Source organism: Gavia stellata, chromosome 6 (assembly GCF_030936135.1).
Source record: "Gavia stellata isolate bGavSte3 chromosome 6, bGavSte3.hap2, whole genome shotgun sequence".
In the NCBI taxonomy this organism is placed as follows: domain Eukaryota; kingdom Metazoa; phylum Chordata; class Aves; order Gaviiformes; family Gaviidae; genus Gavia; species Gavia stellata.
Genome location: NC_082599.1, coordinates 562,986 through 579,580, shown reverse-complemented (window position 1 = coordinate 579,580; position 16,595 = coordinate 562,986). Strand labels below are relative to the sequence as shown.

At 71.0% G+C, this 16,595-nt stretch overlaps 2 protein-coding genes and 1 long non-coding RNA gene across 3 annotated transcripts; all 3 read right to left on the bottom strand.

Annotated features, from left to right (window-relative positions):
- Window positions 1-3,972: 3,972 nt before the first annotated feature.
- On the bottom strand, window positions 3,973-6,985 carry LOC132317203 (zinc finger protein 32-like). Its single transcript, XM_059818738.1, has 4 exons — window positions 6,745-6,985; window positions 5,297-5,408; window positions 4,526-4,895; window positions 3,973-4,467 (listed from the first exon to the last, which is right to left on the bottom strand). The coding sequence occupies exons 1-4, from the start codon at window positions 6,983-6,985 to the stop codon at window positions 3,973-3,975; spliced, it is 1,218 nt and encodes a 405-aa protein (XP_059674721.1).
- Window positions 6,986-11,378: 4,393 nt separating this feature from the next.
- Window positions 11,379-15,215, bottom strand: LOC132317202 (gastrula zinc finger protein XlCGF57.1-like). The gene is made up of 5 exons (XM_059818737.1): window positions 15,137-15,215; window positions 14,875-15,000; window positions 14,298-14,402; window positions 13,987-14,097; window positions 11,379-12,772 (listed from the first exon to the last, which is right to left on the bottom strand). Exons 1-5 carry the CDS (start codon window positions 15,213-15,215, stop codon window positions 11,379-11,381), a joined length of 1,815 nt encoding a protein of 604 aa, XP_059674720.1.
- Window positions 12,741-14,336, bottom strand: LOC132317181 (uncharacterized). The gene is made up of 3 exons (XR_009484030.1): window positions 14,298-14,336; window positions 13,987-14,097; window positions 12,741-12,772 (listed from the first exon to the last, which is right to left on the bottom strand). It is a non-coding gene; the product is annotated as an uncharacterized LOC132317181 (long non-coding RNA).
- Window positions 15,216-16,595: the final 1,380 nt, after the last annotated feature.

Below are 16,595 nucleotides of genomic sequence, written 5' to 3'. Positions count from 1 at the left end.
GGGGGACACATGTGGGGAGGGGGTATGTGTGGGGAGGGGGTACATGTGGGGAGGGGGACACATGTGGGGAGGGGACACATCTGGGGAGGGGACATGTGGGGAGGGGTCACACGTGGGGAGGGGGCATATGTGGGGAGGGGTCCCTGGCGGCGGGGGGCTGAGGCCGCCGTCCCGGCAGGGCGCGGTGAAGGTGCGGGAGCCGGGCAGCTGCTGCCCCGTCTGCCGGGAGGAGTGGCCGGGTAAGGCCCCCGCGGCCCACGGCGGGGCTGGGCACCCCCCGGCCCCCCGGCCTCGCCCCACACGCTGCCGGCCAGAGGCGTCGGGGCGTGGCGGCGTGGCGGCAACACCACCGCCGTGCCCCCCACCTTGCAGAGGAGCCCTCCTCCGCGTGCCGACGCTTCACCGAGCTGCGCACCATCGCCAAGGGGCCGTGCGCCCTTCACGCCGTCGAGGTCAGCTACTGCGCCGGCCGCTGCCGCTCGGGGGGCTCGGCCGGGCCCCGGCCGTGGGGCAGGAGCCGGGGGGGCTCCGTGGCACCCACACATCCCTCCGGCAGGAGCCGTACCTGCAGAGCCTCTGCGAGTGCTGCAGCTACCGCCTGGACCCCGACAGCCCCGTCCGCGTCCTGCGCTTGCCGTTGCCCCGGCGGCGCGGCCGAGGCCGTGGTGCTGCCCGTCATCCGCAGCTGCCAGTGCAGCAGCTGCCAGGGTGAGCCGGGGGTGGGGGTCAGGGTGGGGGGCACCCACAGGTGCAGCACCCCAAGTCCATGGTGCTGCCCATGATCCGTAGCTGCCAGGGTGTGTCTGGGTGGGGGGTCAGGGTGGGGGGCACCCATAGGGTGCAGCACCCCGAGCCCATGGTGCTGCCCGTCATCCGTAGCTGCCAGGGTGGTCTGGGTGGGGGTCAGGGTGGGGGGGCACCCATAGGGTGCAGCACCCCAAGACCATGGTGGTGCAGTGCAGCAGCTGCCAGGGTGAGCCAGGGGTGGGGGTCAGGGTGGGGGGGCACCCATAGGGTGCAGCACCCCGAGCCCATGGTGCTGCCCATGATCCGTAGCTGCCAGGGTGGTCTGGGTGGGGGGCACCCATAGGGGTGCAGCACCCCGAGCCCATGGTGCTGCCCGTCATCCATAGCTGCCAGGTGGTCTGGGGTGGGGGGTCAGGGTGGGGGGCACCCATAGGGTGGCAGCACCCCAAGCCCATGGTGGTGTGCCAGTGCAGCAGCTGCCACGGTTGAGCCAGGGGGTGGGGGTCAGGGTGGGGGGCACCCATAGGGTGCAGCTACCCCAAGCCCATGGTTGGTGCCAGTGCAGCAGCTGCCACGGTGAGCCAGGGGTGGGGGTCAGGGTGGGGGGGCACCCATAGGGTGTGCAGCACCCAGGTCCATGGTGCTGCCCGTCATCCGTAGCTGCCAGGGGTGGTCTGGGTGGGGGTCAGGGTGGGGGGCACCCATAGGGTGCAGCACCCCAGGTCCATGGTGCTGACCGTCATCTGTAGCTGCCAGGGTGGTCTGGGTGGGGGTCAGGGTGGGGGGCACCCATAGGGTGCAGCACCCCAAGCCCATGGTGGTGCCAGTGCAGCAGCTGCCAGGGTGAGCCGGGGGTGGGGGTCAGGGTGGGGGGCACCCACGGGTGCAGCACCAGGGTGCGAACCGAACCCCCCTTCACCCCCTCTCCCATAGGTGGGGATTTCTCCCGGCGCTGAGGACCCCCCGGCAGTGCCCCCCGGGATGTACTCCAATAAACCCGGAGAACGGCCCCACGTCTGGCACTGGGGACGGGGGGGGGCAGGGGGGGGATCGGGGGGGGACCGGGGGGGACGGGGGGGGCAGGGGGGGGGACGGGGACGGGCAGGGGGGGATCGGGGGGGCCCAGGGAGGGACCGGGGGGGGGGGTCTCCAGGGGGGGAATGGGGGGGGACAGGGAAGGGCCGGGGGGCACAGGGAGAGCCTGGGGGGAGTGGGGGCGGCTGTGGGGGTGTCTCTGGAGAGCAGCTGCCCCCACGGCAGACCCATGGCGGACCCACGGCGGACCCACGGCGGACCCACGGGGGCCTCTCCCACCCGGGGACAGGCGGGTTGGGGGGGGCAGAGGGCGACGGGGGGGTGGTCGCCACTGGAGCCGTGGGGTTTTAATGGGGGTTCCATCATTGGAGCAGCCTGCTGCCTGCCCCACGGCCTGCCCCACAGCCTGCCCCACTGCCGGCACCGTCCTCCTGCCTGCCCCACAGCCTGCCCCACAGCCTGCCCCACTTGCCGGCACCTCCTCCTGCCTGCCCCACGGCCTGCCCCACAGCCTGCCCCACTGCCGGCACCTCCTCCTGCCTGCCCCACAGCCTGCCCCACTGCCAGCACCTCCTGCTGCCTGCCCCATGGCCTGCCCCACTGCCTGCCCCACTGCCAGCACCTCCTGCTGCCTGCCCCACAGCCTGCCCCACTGCCTGCCCACTGCCAGCACCTCCTGCTGCCTGCCCCACTGCCTGCCCCACTGCCGGCACCTCCTGCTGCCTGCCCCACGGCCTGCCCCACTGCCTGCCCCACTGCCAGCACCTCTCCTGCTGCCTGCCCCACAGCCTGCCCCACTGCCAGCACCTCCTGCTGCCTGCCCATTGCCTGCCCCACTGCCTGCCCCACTGCTGGCACCTCCTGCTGCCTGCCCCATTGCCTGCCCCACTGCCTGCCCCACTGCCAGCACCTCCTGCTGCCTGCCCCATTGCCTGCCCCACTGCCTGCCCCACTGCCAGCACCTCCTGCTGCCTGCCCCATTGCCTGCCCCACTGCCGGCACCTCCTGCTGCCTGCCCCACTGCCTGCCCCATTGCCTGCCCCACTGCCTGCCCTCCAGGCCGCCGGCCCCCCCAGGCAGAGAGCTGCCGGAGGCCGTCGCTGCAGCAGGAGGGTTTCGCCCTGAGATGCGGCTGCCACCGCTGCTCTGCGGTGCGGCGGCGGAGGCGGGCGGCAGCATCGCGGTGAGCCGGGTCAGTCGGTGCTGCAGGTGCCGGTTGCCGCCCGAGGACGGGGCCGACGGTCTGCCCAGGGGTGGGCAGAGCTGGCGGAGGGGCTGACGGAGCTTTACCGGCACGTGCTGAGGGGCGACCGCCGTGCCATGCCGTGCCGTGCCGTGCCGAGCCGCTGGCCCGGCATCATCGTGCATCGGTCACGACAACTCCCGGGGCCGGAGAGTGAGAAAACGGGGGCAAAGCTCATGTTTTGGGAGAAAGTCACACCGGAATATCAGTTCTTATAAGCAAAAAAGACGCCGGCTGCTTTTCCATCGGAAAAATGAAATTAATGGCTCCCGCCCGAGGCGGAGCCAAGGCGGGCTTGGAGGTGCCGGCGGCCGCCCCGGCGTGCGGCTGCGGGGCGGCCGCGATGGGGACATGGGCGCGGGGCGCAGGAGGTCGGGCGGTGAAAAGGGGGGTCCGAGGTGGCGGCGGGGAGGGTGATGTGGGGACGCGGCCGAGGCCACTCGGAGCGACGGCGTTTGGGGGAGCCGAGTGATGGCACACGCCGCGCTGCCGTGGAGCTCGCCGCTTGCCGTCAGCGTCAGGAAGGGTTTTATTTACTGTCTGGGTGGAAAAATAAAGCAGCGTCTTCCCCCACCCCACACCCAACAAACCATTCCGACTGCGTTGGGATGCATTTACTGCCTTGCCCCCACCCCGGCAGCCGGTCCTGCGCCGGCGGCTCTCCCCCGGCAGCTGCCGGCACCGCGTGGCCCAGCATGGCGGGGAAGGGGCGCCGATGATGACCCCCCCCCGAACCGGCGAGCGCGGTGCCGGCGGCTCGGGGTGTCCCCAGGGAGCAGTCCAGGAGGATCCAGCCCGCGCCGATGAGGATGCTTCTCTGGCAGAAACCAGAGCCGGCGGTGGAGGGAGCGGCGGTCGCCGCTCGCTCGCGGCTCACACGTGCCGGAGCCGGAGGTCGGTGCTCTGGGTGACCCCCCGGCAGCAGTCCCCGGCGCCCCGCGGGCCCCTCAGCGGCAGTTTCGGGGGGCGCCGGGCTGCGGAGGCGGCCGCAGGCTGGGGGTGCCGTGGGTGCGCTGGTGAGCCAGCATGATCCCCTCGTCCCGAAACCGCTTCTCGCAGCCGCCGCACTGGAAAGGTTTGGCCTCCGCCCGCGCCTCCGCCGGGGACGGACCCCCCCAGTCCCGCTGGCCGCCCTCCGGCACCGCCGGCGGGTCCCGGTGCACCCGCTGGTGGCTCTTCAGGTGCTGCTTCTGGCTGCAGGTCTTGCCGCAGCGGCCGCACTTGTAGGGCTTCTCGCCGGTGTGGACCCGCTGGTGCACGGTGAGGGTCTTCTTGTCCCTGAAGGCTTTGGGGCAGCGGGCGCAGGCGAAGGGCCGCTCGCCGGTGTGGATGCGCTGGTGGCTGACCAGGTGGTGCTTCTGGCTGAAGCGGTGGCCGCAGTGACCGCAGGCGAAGGGCTTCTCGCCGGTGTGCACGCGCCGGTGGCTCAGCAGGTGATGCTTCTGGCCGAAAGCGCTTGCCGCAGTCGGCGCAGCCGAAGGGCTTCTCCCCGCCGTGCACCTTCTGGTGCGACGCCAGGATCTGCCTCAGCCGAAAGCGACGGCCGCACTGCGGGCAGGAGAAGGGCCGCGCCGCCGTGTGCGTCTGCTGGTGCTTCTTCAGGTCCCGGCTCTTGCCGAAGCTCTTCCCGCACTCGGCACAGGCGTGGGGTCTCCTGGGGGCCGGGGGGCCGCGGGGGAGCCGCGCCGGCAGCGGCTTGGCCGGGAGGCCGGGGCCGGCGGCGGGACGGGGGGGGTCCGGCTTCTCCGCGTGGGTCTTCTGGTGGCGCTTGAGGTCCCCCTTGGAGGGGAAGGCCTTGCCGCAGCGGGCGCAGCCGAAGGGCCGCTCGCCCGTGTGGCTCCGCTGGTGGATGGCCAGTGCCGTCTGGCTCCTGAAGCTCTTGTCGCACTCGGGGCACGTGGGGGGGGTCTTCTCCAGCGGCCGGGGGGCCGGGAGCGGGTGGGGACGGCGGTGCCCCGACGGGCCCCCCCGGCTCCCACCCGGCCGGCGGTGGGCTGAACCCCGCCACTGTCTCCCGCCCCGCTCCAGCGTCCCCGGCAGCAGGGCGGTGGGTGCCGGCAGCCCCCCAGGGACCCCCCCGGGGCCGCCGGCTGCTGGGGAGGAGAGGCCGGGGTCACTGCCGGGGACGGGACGGGCACATGGGACCCCTCCCCGTGGGGAGCGGCATGGGCACCCCGCCAGCCCCCCACCCTTGCCGGGGCACGGCACATCTGGGGCCAAGGGGTCAGTGCTGCTGGAACCCCCCACTCCCCCCCCGCAGCCCCCCGGTACCTGCCTGGCACAGGGGTCCGGCGCCTCCGCCGCGCCCCGGGGGGGTCCGGCACACACGGCGGCTCTTCTCGCTCCATCTTGCCGATGATCTCCGGCTTGACGGCGGGCCAGCCTGTCCGGGGCAGAGAGAGAAGCACCCCCTCCCGCGCTGCCGGGACGGCGGCACCGGACCCCCCCCGCCCACCTCGCTCCGCCGCCTCGGCCGCTCTCCTGCGGACGGGACGCCGGGGGACGGCACGAAGCTGCGCCGGGGGGGGGTCAGGCTGGACAGGAGGACGCGATTCTGCACCGAGAGGGTGGTCGGAGCCCGGAGCGGCCTTCCCGGAGGGAAGCGCGAGAGGCCGGCGGAGAGTGCCCTGGAGAGTGTGCTTTTGGGGGGCCCTGGAGGGGTCGGGCAGCGGGACCACGGGATCCCTGGGGGGCCCTTCCAACTGAAATCGTCTAGCCTGGTCTATCCTATCCTATCCCATCCCATCCCATCCCATCCCATCCCGTCCCATCCCGTCCCATCCCATTTTATTCTACTCCATCCCATCCCATTCTATTCTATCCTATTCCATCCCCTTCCATCCCAGCTATAATAGTATTTTATACTATTCCATCCCATCCCACTCCATTCCATCCCATCCCATCCCATTCCATCCCATCCCATCCCGTCCCATTCCACTCCATTCCATCCCATCCCATTCTGTCCCATCCTATTCCATCCCCATCCCACCCATTCCTTCTATTCTATCCTATTCCATCCCACTCCATTCCATTCCATCCCATTCCATTCCATCCCATTCCATTCTATTCCATCCCATCCCATTCCATTCTATTCTATCCTATTCCATCCCATTCCATGCTATTTTATTCTACTCCATCCCATCCCATTCCATCCCATTCCATCCCATCCCATCCCATCCCATCCCACCCCATCCCATTCCATTCTATTCCATCCCATCCCATTCTATTCTATCCTATTCCATCCCATTCTATTCCACCCCATCCCATTCCATCCCATCCCATCCCCATCCCATCCCATCCCATCCCATCCCACCCCATTCCACTCCATCTCATTCCATCCTATTCCATCCCATCCCATCCCATCCCACCCCATTCCACTCCATCCCATCCCATTCTATTCCATCTCATCACACTCCATCCCACCCCATTCCACTCCATCTCATTCCATCCTATTCCATCCCACCCCATCCCATCCCACCCCATCCCATCCCATCCCATCCCATCCCATCCCATCCCATCCCATCCCATCCCGTCTCCCCGGACCGCTCTCCGCAGGACGCTGCCCGGCAGCGCAAAAGCCGCCATCCCAACCACGTCAGCGCTCGGGCAGCGGCGGCGGCAGCAGCAGCCGGATTTTTCCCTTTCGAGGGCTCCAGCTCAGCTAAACGCGGCAAATTTCGGCCCGACCCCATTCCGGCGGCGCCGGAGAGAGCCCTCACCCAGCGAGGCGACCGCCTGGTAGTTCTCCAGCATCACCTCCCGGTAGAGCCGCCGCTGCCACGCCGCCAGCTCTGCCCACTCCTCGGGGGAGAAGTAGACGGCCACGTCCTCGAACGTCACCGACATCTGCAGCCGGAAGCACGCCCGGCTCAGCGTGCCATGCCGCGCCTTTGCCGAACACCCCTGCCGAAACCCCGCCGCTGCCGGGCAGGGCACCGGGGGCACCGGGGGCTCCGGCATCCCGAGGGCAGTGCCGGGAGAGCTCGGAGCATCCCGTGCAAGGGAAGGGTGAGCGCGGAGGGGTGGCCGGCGGCACAGCCGGGTCGCCGCGGCGCGGGGGGCTCACCCAGCAGGTCCCTGGGCAGGGGGTCACCGCAGCGGCTGCACCGGGAGCGGGGCAGAGCTGGTGGGCTTACAGGCCCGGCTTGTGCCGGATCAGGGACCCGCGCCAGAGCAGTGGGGACTGCGCCCCGTCCCGCAGCCGCGCCATAAGCCAGAGCCACCGCCACGGCAGGGCACCGCACCGCGACACGAGGCTTGGCGGTGCGGCTCAGCGGGCGGGAACGGGAGCACCCTGCACCGCACCGGGTCTCAAAGCGCTTCTCTCCCGCACCGCCCCGCAGCAGCCGGACCCCCGGCCCGGTCAGTCCCGCGGGTGTTTTGCCTCACCGCGGCACCAGCCACGGCAATCCCAGCCCGTGGCATCGCCGGAGCCGGGGCGGATGGGGAGCGTGGGGCCTGCCACGGCTCCGCACAACCGCGGCGAGCAGATGGGTGTATGGCGAGTGCCAGGGTGGGCGCTGGCCGTGCCTGACCCCCACCTTGCCGGAGCAGCCCGGAGCCCGGCACGCCGCCGGCTCTCGGCGGGGAGATGGAGGCCTCGTGCGAGCATCCATCCGGGAAGACGGAGGTGGGACGCTCCGGATGCCGCAGGAGATGCCCGTCCCGTGAGCAGCCGCACCGGCGGAGCGAGGGCGGGGGGGTCCCCGCCAACCGCGACGTTGCGGTTAATAAAGGGGGGGGGGAAGCTCACCCACCACCCACCCGCCTGCCCGGCGCCTCGGCACCCACCGGCGCCAGCACCCACCCGAGCGTGGCCGAGGGGGTTCCGGCCGGATTGGGGCGGGAAACGGCAACGCCAAGCGGAGACCTGGAAGCCGCTGGCTACCCCGGTGGCCGAGAGGAGCGGGGGACACCGCGGGGGGGTCCGGGGGCCAACCGGGGGCACCGGGGGGGGCACCGGGGGGGGGGGCTGAGGTGTGTGTCCCCCCCTCCGGGGGATGCCGGTGACCGGGGAGCCCCGGGGGGGGCACCGGGGGGGGCACCGGGGGGGGGCAGCGCCCATCCCCGTGCCGCGGGCCCCCCCCCGCCCCCCCCGTACCTGCACCGGGGCCGCGCCGCTCTCCGGGGCGGACAGGAGAAAGGCGGCGCCGGGAGCGGCGGCTGCGTCAGCCCCGGGGGGGGCGGGGGGGCCGCCGGTGCAGCACGGGAGGTGTAGTCCCGTCGCCCGGAGAGGTGCCCCCCCCCCCCACCAGCAGCGGGGATGTGGGGGTCCCCCCACCCCGACACCCCACCCCCCCCACCCGTGGGAATTTGGCTGCCCCCCCCCCCCCCCCAGCAGCAGGAATGTGGGTGCCCCCCCCACTGCCACCTGGGGGGGTGCGGGTGCCCCCCCCAAGCCAGGTGCGGGGATGTGGGTGCCCCCCCAACAGCAGCTGGAATGTGGGTGCCCCCCCCACACACCCCCACAGGGATGCAGGTGCCTTCCACACCCCCACCCATGGGGGTGCGGGTGTCCCCCCCCCCATCTCCATCCCCAGGGATGTGGGTGCCCTCCTGATGACCCCACCCATCCCATCCATGGGGATGTGGGTGCCCCCCAATGACCTCACCCATGGGGATACGGGTGACCCCAATGACCTCACCCATGGGAATGTGGGTGCCCCCCAGTGACCTCACCCATGGGGATGTGGGTGCCCCCCAATGACCTCACCCATGGGGATATGGGTGACCCCAATGACCTCACCCACGGGAATGTGGGTGCCCCCCCAGTGACCTCACCCATGGGGATACGGGTGACCCCAATGACCTCACCCATGGGAATGTGGGTGCCCCCCAATGACCTCACCCATGGGGATACGGGTGACCCCAATGACATCACCCACAGGAATGTGGGTGCCCCCCAGTGACCTCACCCATGGGGATGTGGGTGCCCCCCAATGACCTCACCCATGGGGATACGGGTGACCCCAGTGACCTCACCCATGGGGATGTGGGTCCCCCCCACCCCAATGACCTCACCCATGGGGATACGGGTGACCCCAATGACCTCACCCATGGGAATGTGGGTGCCCCCCAATGACCTCACCCATGGGGATACGGGTGACCCCAATGACATCACCCACAGGAAAGTGGGTGCCCCCCCAGTGACCTCACCCATGGGGATGTGGGTCCCCCCCACCCCAATGACCTCACCCCGGGGACACGGGTGCCCTGGCGTGGTTTGGGCGGCAGCGCTGGCGGGGCCGCACGCGGGAGCGGGGTCACGCCACGGCGGGTAATTAAGCACAAAGAGGTGGCGGATGAGCCACCGTGCGCCCGACCCCGCGGCACGGCATCCCCCACGGCCCTCGGGGACCGCGCGGTGCTGGCTGGCGGCACGGCCAGCGATGCTCACCCGGCTGAGCTTTGGCACCTCAGCCGGGGCGGGAGACCGGAGTCCCTGTGTCCCGGGGGAAGCTCCCACGCAGAGGCGCCTGGCCCGAACCGGAGATGACGGTGTGCTCTGGGCCGCAGCGCGGTGGGATCCTTCCCCAGCAGCTTGCCGGCTGAGTGCCACCGCCGAACCCCTCCGGTTCCATCCCCAGGAGGATGCCGGGCACCTGACTGTGCTGCCAGCACCCGCCGGCACCCCAAGTGGCATTAAACACCCGGGCGAGGGCAACTGAACGGCGTGGCAGCTCTCCGGTGACCATGGTGGCAGCTTTCCGGTGCTCACCATGGCAGCTCTCCAGTGCCCACCATGGCAGCTCTCCGGTGACAGTGGCGGCAGCTCACCAGTGATCGCCATGGCAGCTCTCCGGTGCCCGCCGTGGCAGCTCTCCGGTGCCTGCCATGGAAGCTCTCCGGTGCCCGCTGTGGCAGCTCCTGGGCAGCACTTTCCTCCTCCGGCCGAACGCAGCCCCACGCCGCTCCTCACCGCGCACCCGCCGCTGCACCCGGGGCGGTGGCGATGCCTTTTGGCCACCCAGCGCTCGCCCTCCGTCCGCACCGACTCCCGAGAAGGCCCACGGTCACCGGCGGGCAGGCGGCTGGGTGCCGGGGCGAGGCGGAGGCGGCAGAACCGCCCCGGTGAGGAGGGGCGAAGGGTCCCGCGGCTCCCAGGGCGAGCAGAAATAACGAGCCGCAAACTGCACCCGGCAAAGGGCCCCCCCCGATATTTGGTTTCACTTTTTATTGGTTTTGAGATTAGAAAAGGAAAGAGCGGAGCTATAAATAGACGCGGTCCTCACCCGCTGCACGCCGGCGGCTCGTTGGGGGATTCTCACGCCTCGCCTAAGCCAGCCCTGGTCCCCCGCAGCGGTAACCCCCCCTCCGCCATCCCCCGGGGCTCTGCGCGGCCAGGAAGGGGTTAAACCCTCCCACCACCCCGGCAGGCAGCTACAGCAAGTGGCGTTACGCCCATTTTACAGATGGGCAAACTGAGGCAAGGAAGTGCTGGGCCTCGAGCCACGGGAGAGACAGCTGGGGAGCCCGCCGCGCCCCCCCGGGGCCTCTCGCCTCCACGGCCCCTCCAAAAACCGCCCCCCTCGCCGAAACAAGCGCCAAAGGAAGAGGTTTGCCCAGGAACAACCCGGCCCCCGCAGCGGCCCCTGCGCCCGCGCTGCAGAAGACTCATTTTTCGTCGAAGCCCCTTTCCGAGGCGGGCGCCGGGCGAGGACGGGTTTGCTGCCGCGCGCCAGGGTCACGGCGCAGACGGGGCCGGGGAAGGGCCCTTCCCACCGGCCGGTGCCGGAGATGCCAAGAGAGGAACCGAGGGGCACAGTAATGCCCGGCTCTTCTCCAAGTCCAGCGTCTCCGTCTCGGATACGGGAGAAGGAGAAACGACGACTCTCAGCTTCCAAGGCGCAGCTGAACCGGGGTCCCTTCGCAGGAGACAAGGGGGGGCCGCGTCTGCCCCGGGGGTGGCCGAGCCAGGCTGGAGGCAGCGTCGGTGACAGCAAACCCGGCGAGGGGACAGCCCGGTGCTGGCGGGGAGGGACACGGCGACCCCGGTCTTCGCGTCTGCCCCTTGCGCTTCGCTTCTAAAAGCGAACAGCAAAGAAGGAGACGGCGACTCTGGGGTGGGGGACGAAGCAGCCCCCCGTGACCTGGGGATGCGGACAGTGCCGGCGCGAGGCCAGACCCGACCGCGTTGTCCCTCCGGCCCGAGCGCGCTCCTCCAGCGCTGCCGAAACCCGGCAGCATCCCCGGCCGGCGCCTCCTTCCCGGGGAAGCCACCGGTCCCGATCCGCCGCCGGCCCCGCAGCAGGTCCGAGTCTCCAGTGACGGTCTCGTTCCTCCTGTCGCCGCTCCAGCCGCGGGGACGTGCCACGGGCAGGGCACCGCGCCCTCCCCGCTGCCGCCAGCCCTCCTACTTGTACTTGGACAGGGCTTCCAGCGGCACCGGGAGCTGGGCGCAGGAGACGAGGAGCGGGTGCACGGGGAGGAAGGGGTTGAAGGAGTCTCCCTCGCGGTAGCAGGAGAGGATCCGCTCCTCGGCGTGCGCGCCCTGGTGCACCGTCAGCTCTTTCTTGTGGCTGAAGACCTTGCCGCACTCGGTGCAGGGGTAGACCCGCTCCACCGTGTGGGTGAGGTGGTGGGTCCGGAGGTTGCCCTTGTACTTGAAGCTCTTCCCGCACTCCAGGCAGGTGAAGGGACGCTCGCCCGTGTGGATGCGCTTGTGCTTCATCAGCGTGGTCTTCAGGTTGAAGGTCTTGCCGCACTCGGCGCAGACGAAGGGGCGCTCGCCGGTGTGGATGCGCTGGTGGGTGATGAGGGTGCCCTTGCGGTTGAAGCTCTTGCCGCACTCGGTGCAGGTGAAGGGCTTCTCGCCGGTGTGGATGCGCTGGTGCTTGATCAGCTCGCCGTTGTGGCTGAAGCACTTGCCGCAGTCGGCGCAGGCGAAGGGGCGCTCGCCGGTGTGGATGCGCTGGTGCCGCGTCAGGTCGCCGTTGCGGCTGAAGCTCTTGCCGCACTCGGAGCAGCCGAAGGGCCGGTCGCCGATGTGGATCTTCTGATGGAGGATGAAGGTCTTCTTGGCGCAGAAGCCCTTGCCGCACTCGGCACAGATGAAGGGGCGCTCGCCGCGGTGGATCTTCTGGTGGGTGATGAAGTTGGCCTTGCGGTTGAAGCTCTTGCCGCACTCGGTGCAGGAGAAGGGCTTCTCGCCGGTGTGGATGCGCTGGTGCAGGATGAAGGTCTGCTTGGAGCAGAAGCTCTTGCCGCAGACGGTGCACTCGAACGGCTTCTCGCCGGTGTGGATGCGCTGGTGCCGCATCAGGTCGCCCTTCTGGCTGAAGCTCTTGCCGCAGACGGTGCAGGCGAAGGGCTTCTCCCCCGTGTGCACCCGCAGGTGGGTGATGAGGTTCCCCCGGTGCTGGAAGCTCTTCCCACACTCGCTGCAGGCGAAGGGACGCTCGGCCGGGTGGCTGCGGGGACGCCGCGCCGGCTCGGTGCCGGGGGCCGCGGTGTTGCCGGGCCCGCAGGCGGAGGGCGGATTCTGCCCAGCGCTGCTCACCGGCACGGCCGGAGCTGTGTCTTTCTCCAGGCAGAGCCCCCGGGGCTCGGGGGTGACCGGCGGCTCTCCGGGCACCGCTGGGCTGCGCCGGAGCTCTGCCACGGCGTCCTGCGCCTGCCGCACCGTCCACTGGCTGACGCGGGGCCGGGCCCCCAGGCAGCCCCCCGAGGCAGCCCCCCGGCTCTTCTCCAGCTCAGCCGCCTCCGGTTTCACCTCCTCCGGCTCCTCCTTGGGACGCTGCTCACCGCCTGCCAAGAGAAGGGGACCCCCACCGTTACCTGCCGCGGCTCCAGAGCCGTCCCGGACCGCCGCAACCGCGTTCACCCCCTCCCCGCAGCCCCACTCCTCTCCCACAGAGCTGCGCCCATTGACGTGGGCCCGGCACAGCTGCGGCACCGTGGCCGCCACGGACCTCCGACCTGCTCCCCGCACCGCCGGGGCACCGGCACCTCGCCCCCACCCCGGCACCGTGGCGAGGCTGGCTGGGAGCTGCAGGGTGCCGGCTCTGGAGCCGGGTTAACGTGTCCGAGCGTGTCTGGTGATGGAGGAGCTGGACGAAGCCGCCCCGTCCTCGGCACCCAGCCGGGTCCCACACCCTCGGACCCACCACCGGATCCCAGCGCACCCAAAGGTGCCACGGGCAATCTCTCCTCCCAAACCAAAACTGGTCCCTCCCTGCGGCTTTCTGCCGGGTTTGGGACGCGGTTGGGAGAGGGATGGGAGCGGTGTCGGGTGCAGCCCCAGCCGTGGCGACAGTCACCACCAAAAGCCAGCGGCGAGGCTGCCCCGAGCTCACCGGGCAGCCCGGGTCTTGCTCCCGCGGCTGGGAGGCTGCGGTGGGACCCATGAGGCTGCGGTGGGACCCACGAGGCTGCGGTGGGACCCACGTAGCCGCCTCCACCTGCCCATCGCCTCCCCGCACCCGCAGCCGGCTCACGGCCGAGTTGCACCCGGGACTGGCAGGGAGAGCACCGACACCGCAAACCGCGTGTGCATTGGGCTTGTGGTGGAGACACACCGCACCCCGAGAAACGCCGAAGCGCCGAATAAAGCTGCAAACATAAAGGGAAAAATCCATCCCACGGCGCAACCGGCGTCGCTCATCAGCGCTGCCCGCGCCCGCCAGCTTCGCCCTTCAGCCCGCGGCTGTCACAGCAGCCCGGCACAGCACCGCGCCTGCCTCGGTGCATCGCCCGGCAGCGACGCGGCGCATTCAGTGATAAGCACCAATGGTCCCACCAAGGGTTCATTCCCCTCGAGGGAGGCGGTTTCCTTCTCCCCCCGTCACCCGAAGCGTACGATGGGCACGGGGGCCCCCGCACGGCGTCTCACCGCCAGCCCCCCCGTCCCCAGCCGAGGGCACCACCGAAGGTTCGGGAGCCGTTGCCTCGCTCCGCACCCAGCGAGCCGCGGCACTCACCCCCCACCAGACCGCCCCCCCCGGAGCCGCCCCGGTGCCCACCTGCGCCGCCGCGGTGGCCGGCAGCTCCTGGGTCACCCAGAGCTCGGGTGCACCCCGGGAACGACTCCTCCTCCGGCTCCACCTTGACGATGACCTCGGGCTTGGCATCGCCTGCAAGCCGAGAGCGCGGTGCTGCGGCAGGCGCAGGCAGAGCCGGGGGAGCCACGGGCGGGCTTCCCACCCCGGCTGGCAGCACCGCGGCAGGGCTGGGCTCTCCTGGGACTCCCCGCAGTCTCGCCAGCATCCGGACACCCCGGCTGCGTGCCCCCGCTCCCCTCCCGGCCCCCCGGGACCCCCCTGGCCCCACTCACAGGCAGTGGGGCGGTGGGGCACGTCCCCCTCCCCGCAGCCGGGGCAGTAACCGCCGTACGCCGCGTCCTCGGGCTCGCTTTTAACGACGACCTCCGCTTTGACGCCTGTGGGAGGAAAGGCAGAGCCCGCGCGGCCGGCTCGGGGACGGACCGAGCGCTTGGGGACGTCCCCACACTCTACCCGTGCCGGCACCGGCTCCGGCACGCTGCTCTTTAATCCCAGGTTCCCGGGAGCTCCCTGCAGCCACTGGGCTGGGAAACAAGGTGGGTGCCCCGGCCACCGAACCGGGGGGATCCGAAACACCCGGAGTTCTTAAATCTTTGTTACGCAAGAAAAGGAACCGCTCCTTTTCCTCCAGAAGGGAATTCCCGGTTACCGAACGGCACCGGGCACGCGCTGTCCCAGCAAAGCTCCCCGGGGCAATGGCCTTTCCCATGTCCCCACACGGATGTCACCAGGAGCAGTCGGCACCGGACGTCACCCGGAGCAGTCGGCACGGGACAGGGGACTCGACCCCCGGGGGTCTGCGGGTCTCGCCGAGCTCCCAGCCCTCTCCCAGCCGCCCGCTCTGCTCACCAGTGCTGGGGACGCTGGGGACACTGGGGTGGGTGGCATCCAGGCCCTGGGGACACCCGATGTAGGACTCGTCCTCCGGCTCCGTCTTCACCACGACCTCGCGCTTCGCGCCAGCCCAGCCCTTTCCTGAGGAAGACGAAGCTGCGCCCGGGTTCCTGGGCAGCACGGGCAGCCCCCGGCACACCGGCGGCTGCGTGCGGTGCCGCCGCGGGCTCCACGCTCCCTCCGCAGCCCCGTGCCGGGCACGGGGGCACGAATCCACCTGTGCCGCAGGTGTTGGGCGTCTCCCGCAGCCTCGCGTCCTGCGGATCCCCCCCGAACGGCCTCTCCCCTCGCTCCATCGTCGGGGGTCCCGGGGTTCCCTCCAGAAGAACCTGCCCGAGGGACGGGAAAGTCTCCATCCAGCCTCCCCCGGTCCCGGGGAGCACCCGGACCTCCAGGCTCTCCGCTCCGGCACACCGGAGCTGTGCCGATTCCCCGCCTCCGTCCCTTCCCCAGACCATCATCCCACGTCCACGCCGGGAAGCTGCCGCCAGCAGCGGGGCCAAGGAGGGCGTCGCGGGGACAAGACAGCGCAGGGCGGCACGGGACGGGTGCCGGGTCACCCCGTCGTCGCCCAAACTGCTGCGCCCAGCCGCTCCTTCCAGCCCGGCAGGTAGCGGTACGGGGTCAGAGCGAAGCCAAGGGGGAAGATGGGCGATGGCGGGGAGCCGCGCCGGCACGGGCACCAGCGCCCGTGAGCAGATGGGCAGAGCAATCCCAGGAGCGCCGGCAGCGGCACCCACGGAATTTTGGATGAGCTTCGGTAGGAGCCTGCGCAGCTTCCACCTTCCCCGTGCCCTCGGAACCACAAACCCGCAGAAGCGCCTGCGGTCCGGGGCTGCCGGCAGAGCCGCCGCGGGGCTCGGCTCGGGAAAGGGGCCGGGACCGCGAGGCGGTTGCCAAAAGCGGTGGCTTCTCCCGGGACGGGGCCCACACCCCCCTCAATAAATGCCGCTTTGCCAAAGGCGGCCGCGGCGGTCCGGTTGACGAGGGTTTATTTTCTCGGTCTCATGGCGGACGCCTGGAGAGCGCGACGAACCTCCCCGGCTCGGGGCCCCCCCGCGTGCACCCACCGGCACCCCAGAAGGAAATCGCCGGCGGGGCTGGGGCGGGGGGGGTGCCACAGCACCCGGTGCTCCGCACGCCCCGCGGCAGCGCCGGGCCCTGGTGGGGTGCTCTGGGTGACACCCCCCTTCCCGCCGGACACAGGGCTGGGAAAGGCGGCGGTGGGACGATGCAGTGCTGGAGGCCCCCCCTCCCCGGGGTGCCGGCACCCCCCGTACCCCCACAGCTGCCCCACGGCCCCGGCCGAGCGTCCCCCTCCCCGGCAGCCCCCGGAGCCGCCCCAGCTACCGGCACTGCTGGAGCTGGGGCTGCTTTTTGGGGTGCGGGGGGGGAGAGGGGGGGTCAGCCCAGACAACCGCAGCACCGTCCCCGGCGGGCACCGCGCGAGCAGCCCCCCGCTCCCGCACCCCCCGGGGGGGAAGGGGACAGGGTGGGGGTGCGGCCGGGGTCTGGCAGCCCCCCCGCGGTGTCCCCATCCCCGGTTCTCTCCCCACCCCTCCCGGTCTGTCCCCCCCCCGCCTGTCCCGGGGTCCCATCCCCGGTGTCCCCCAACCCGTCCCGGTGTCCCCCCTCCCCGCCTGTGACGGTGCCCCCTCCGCCTGCACCGGTGCCCC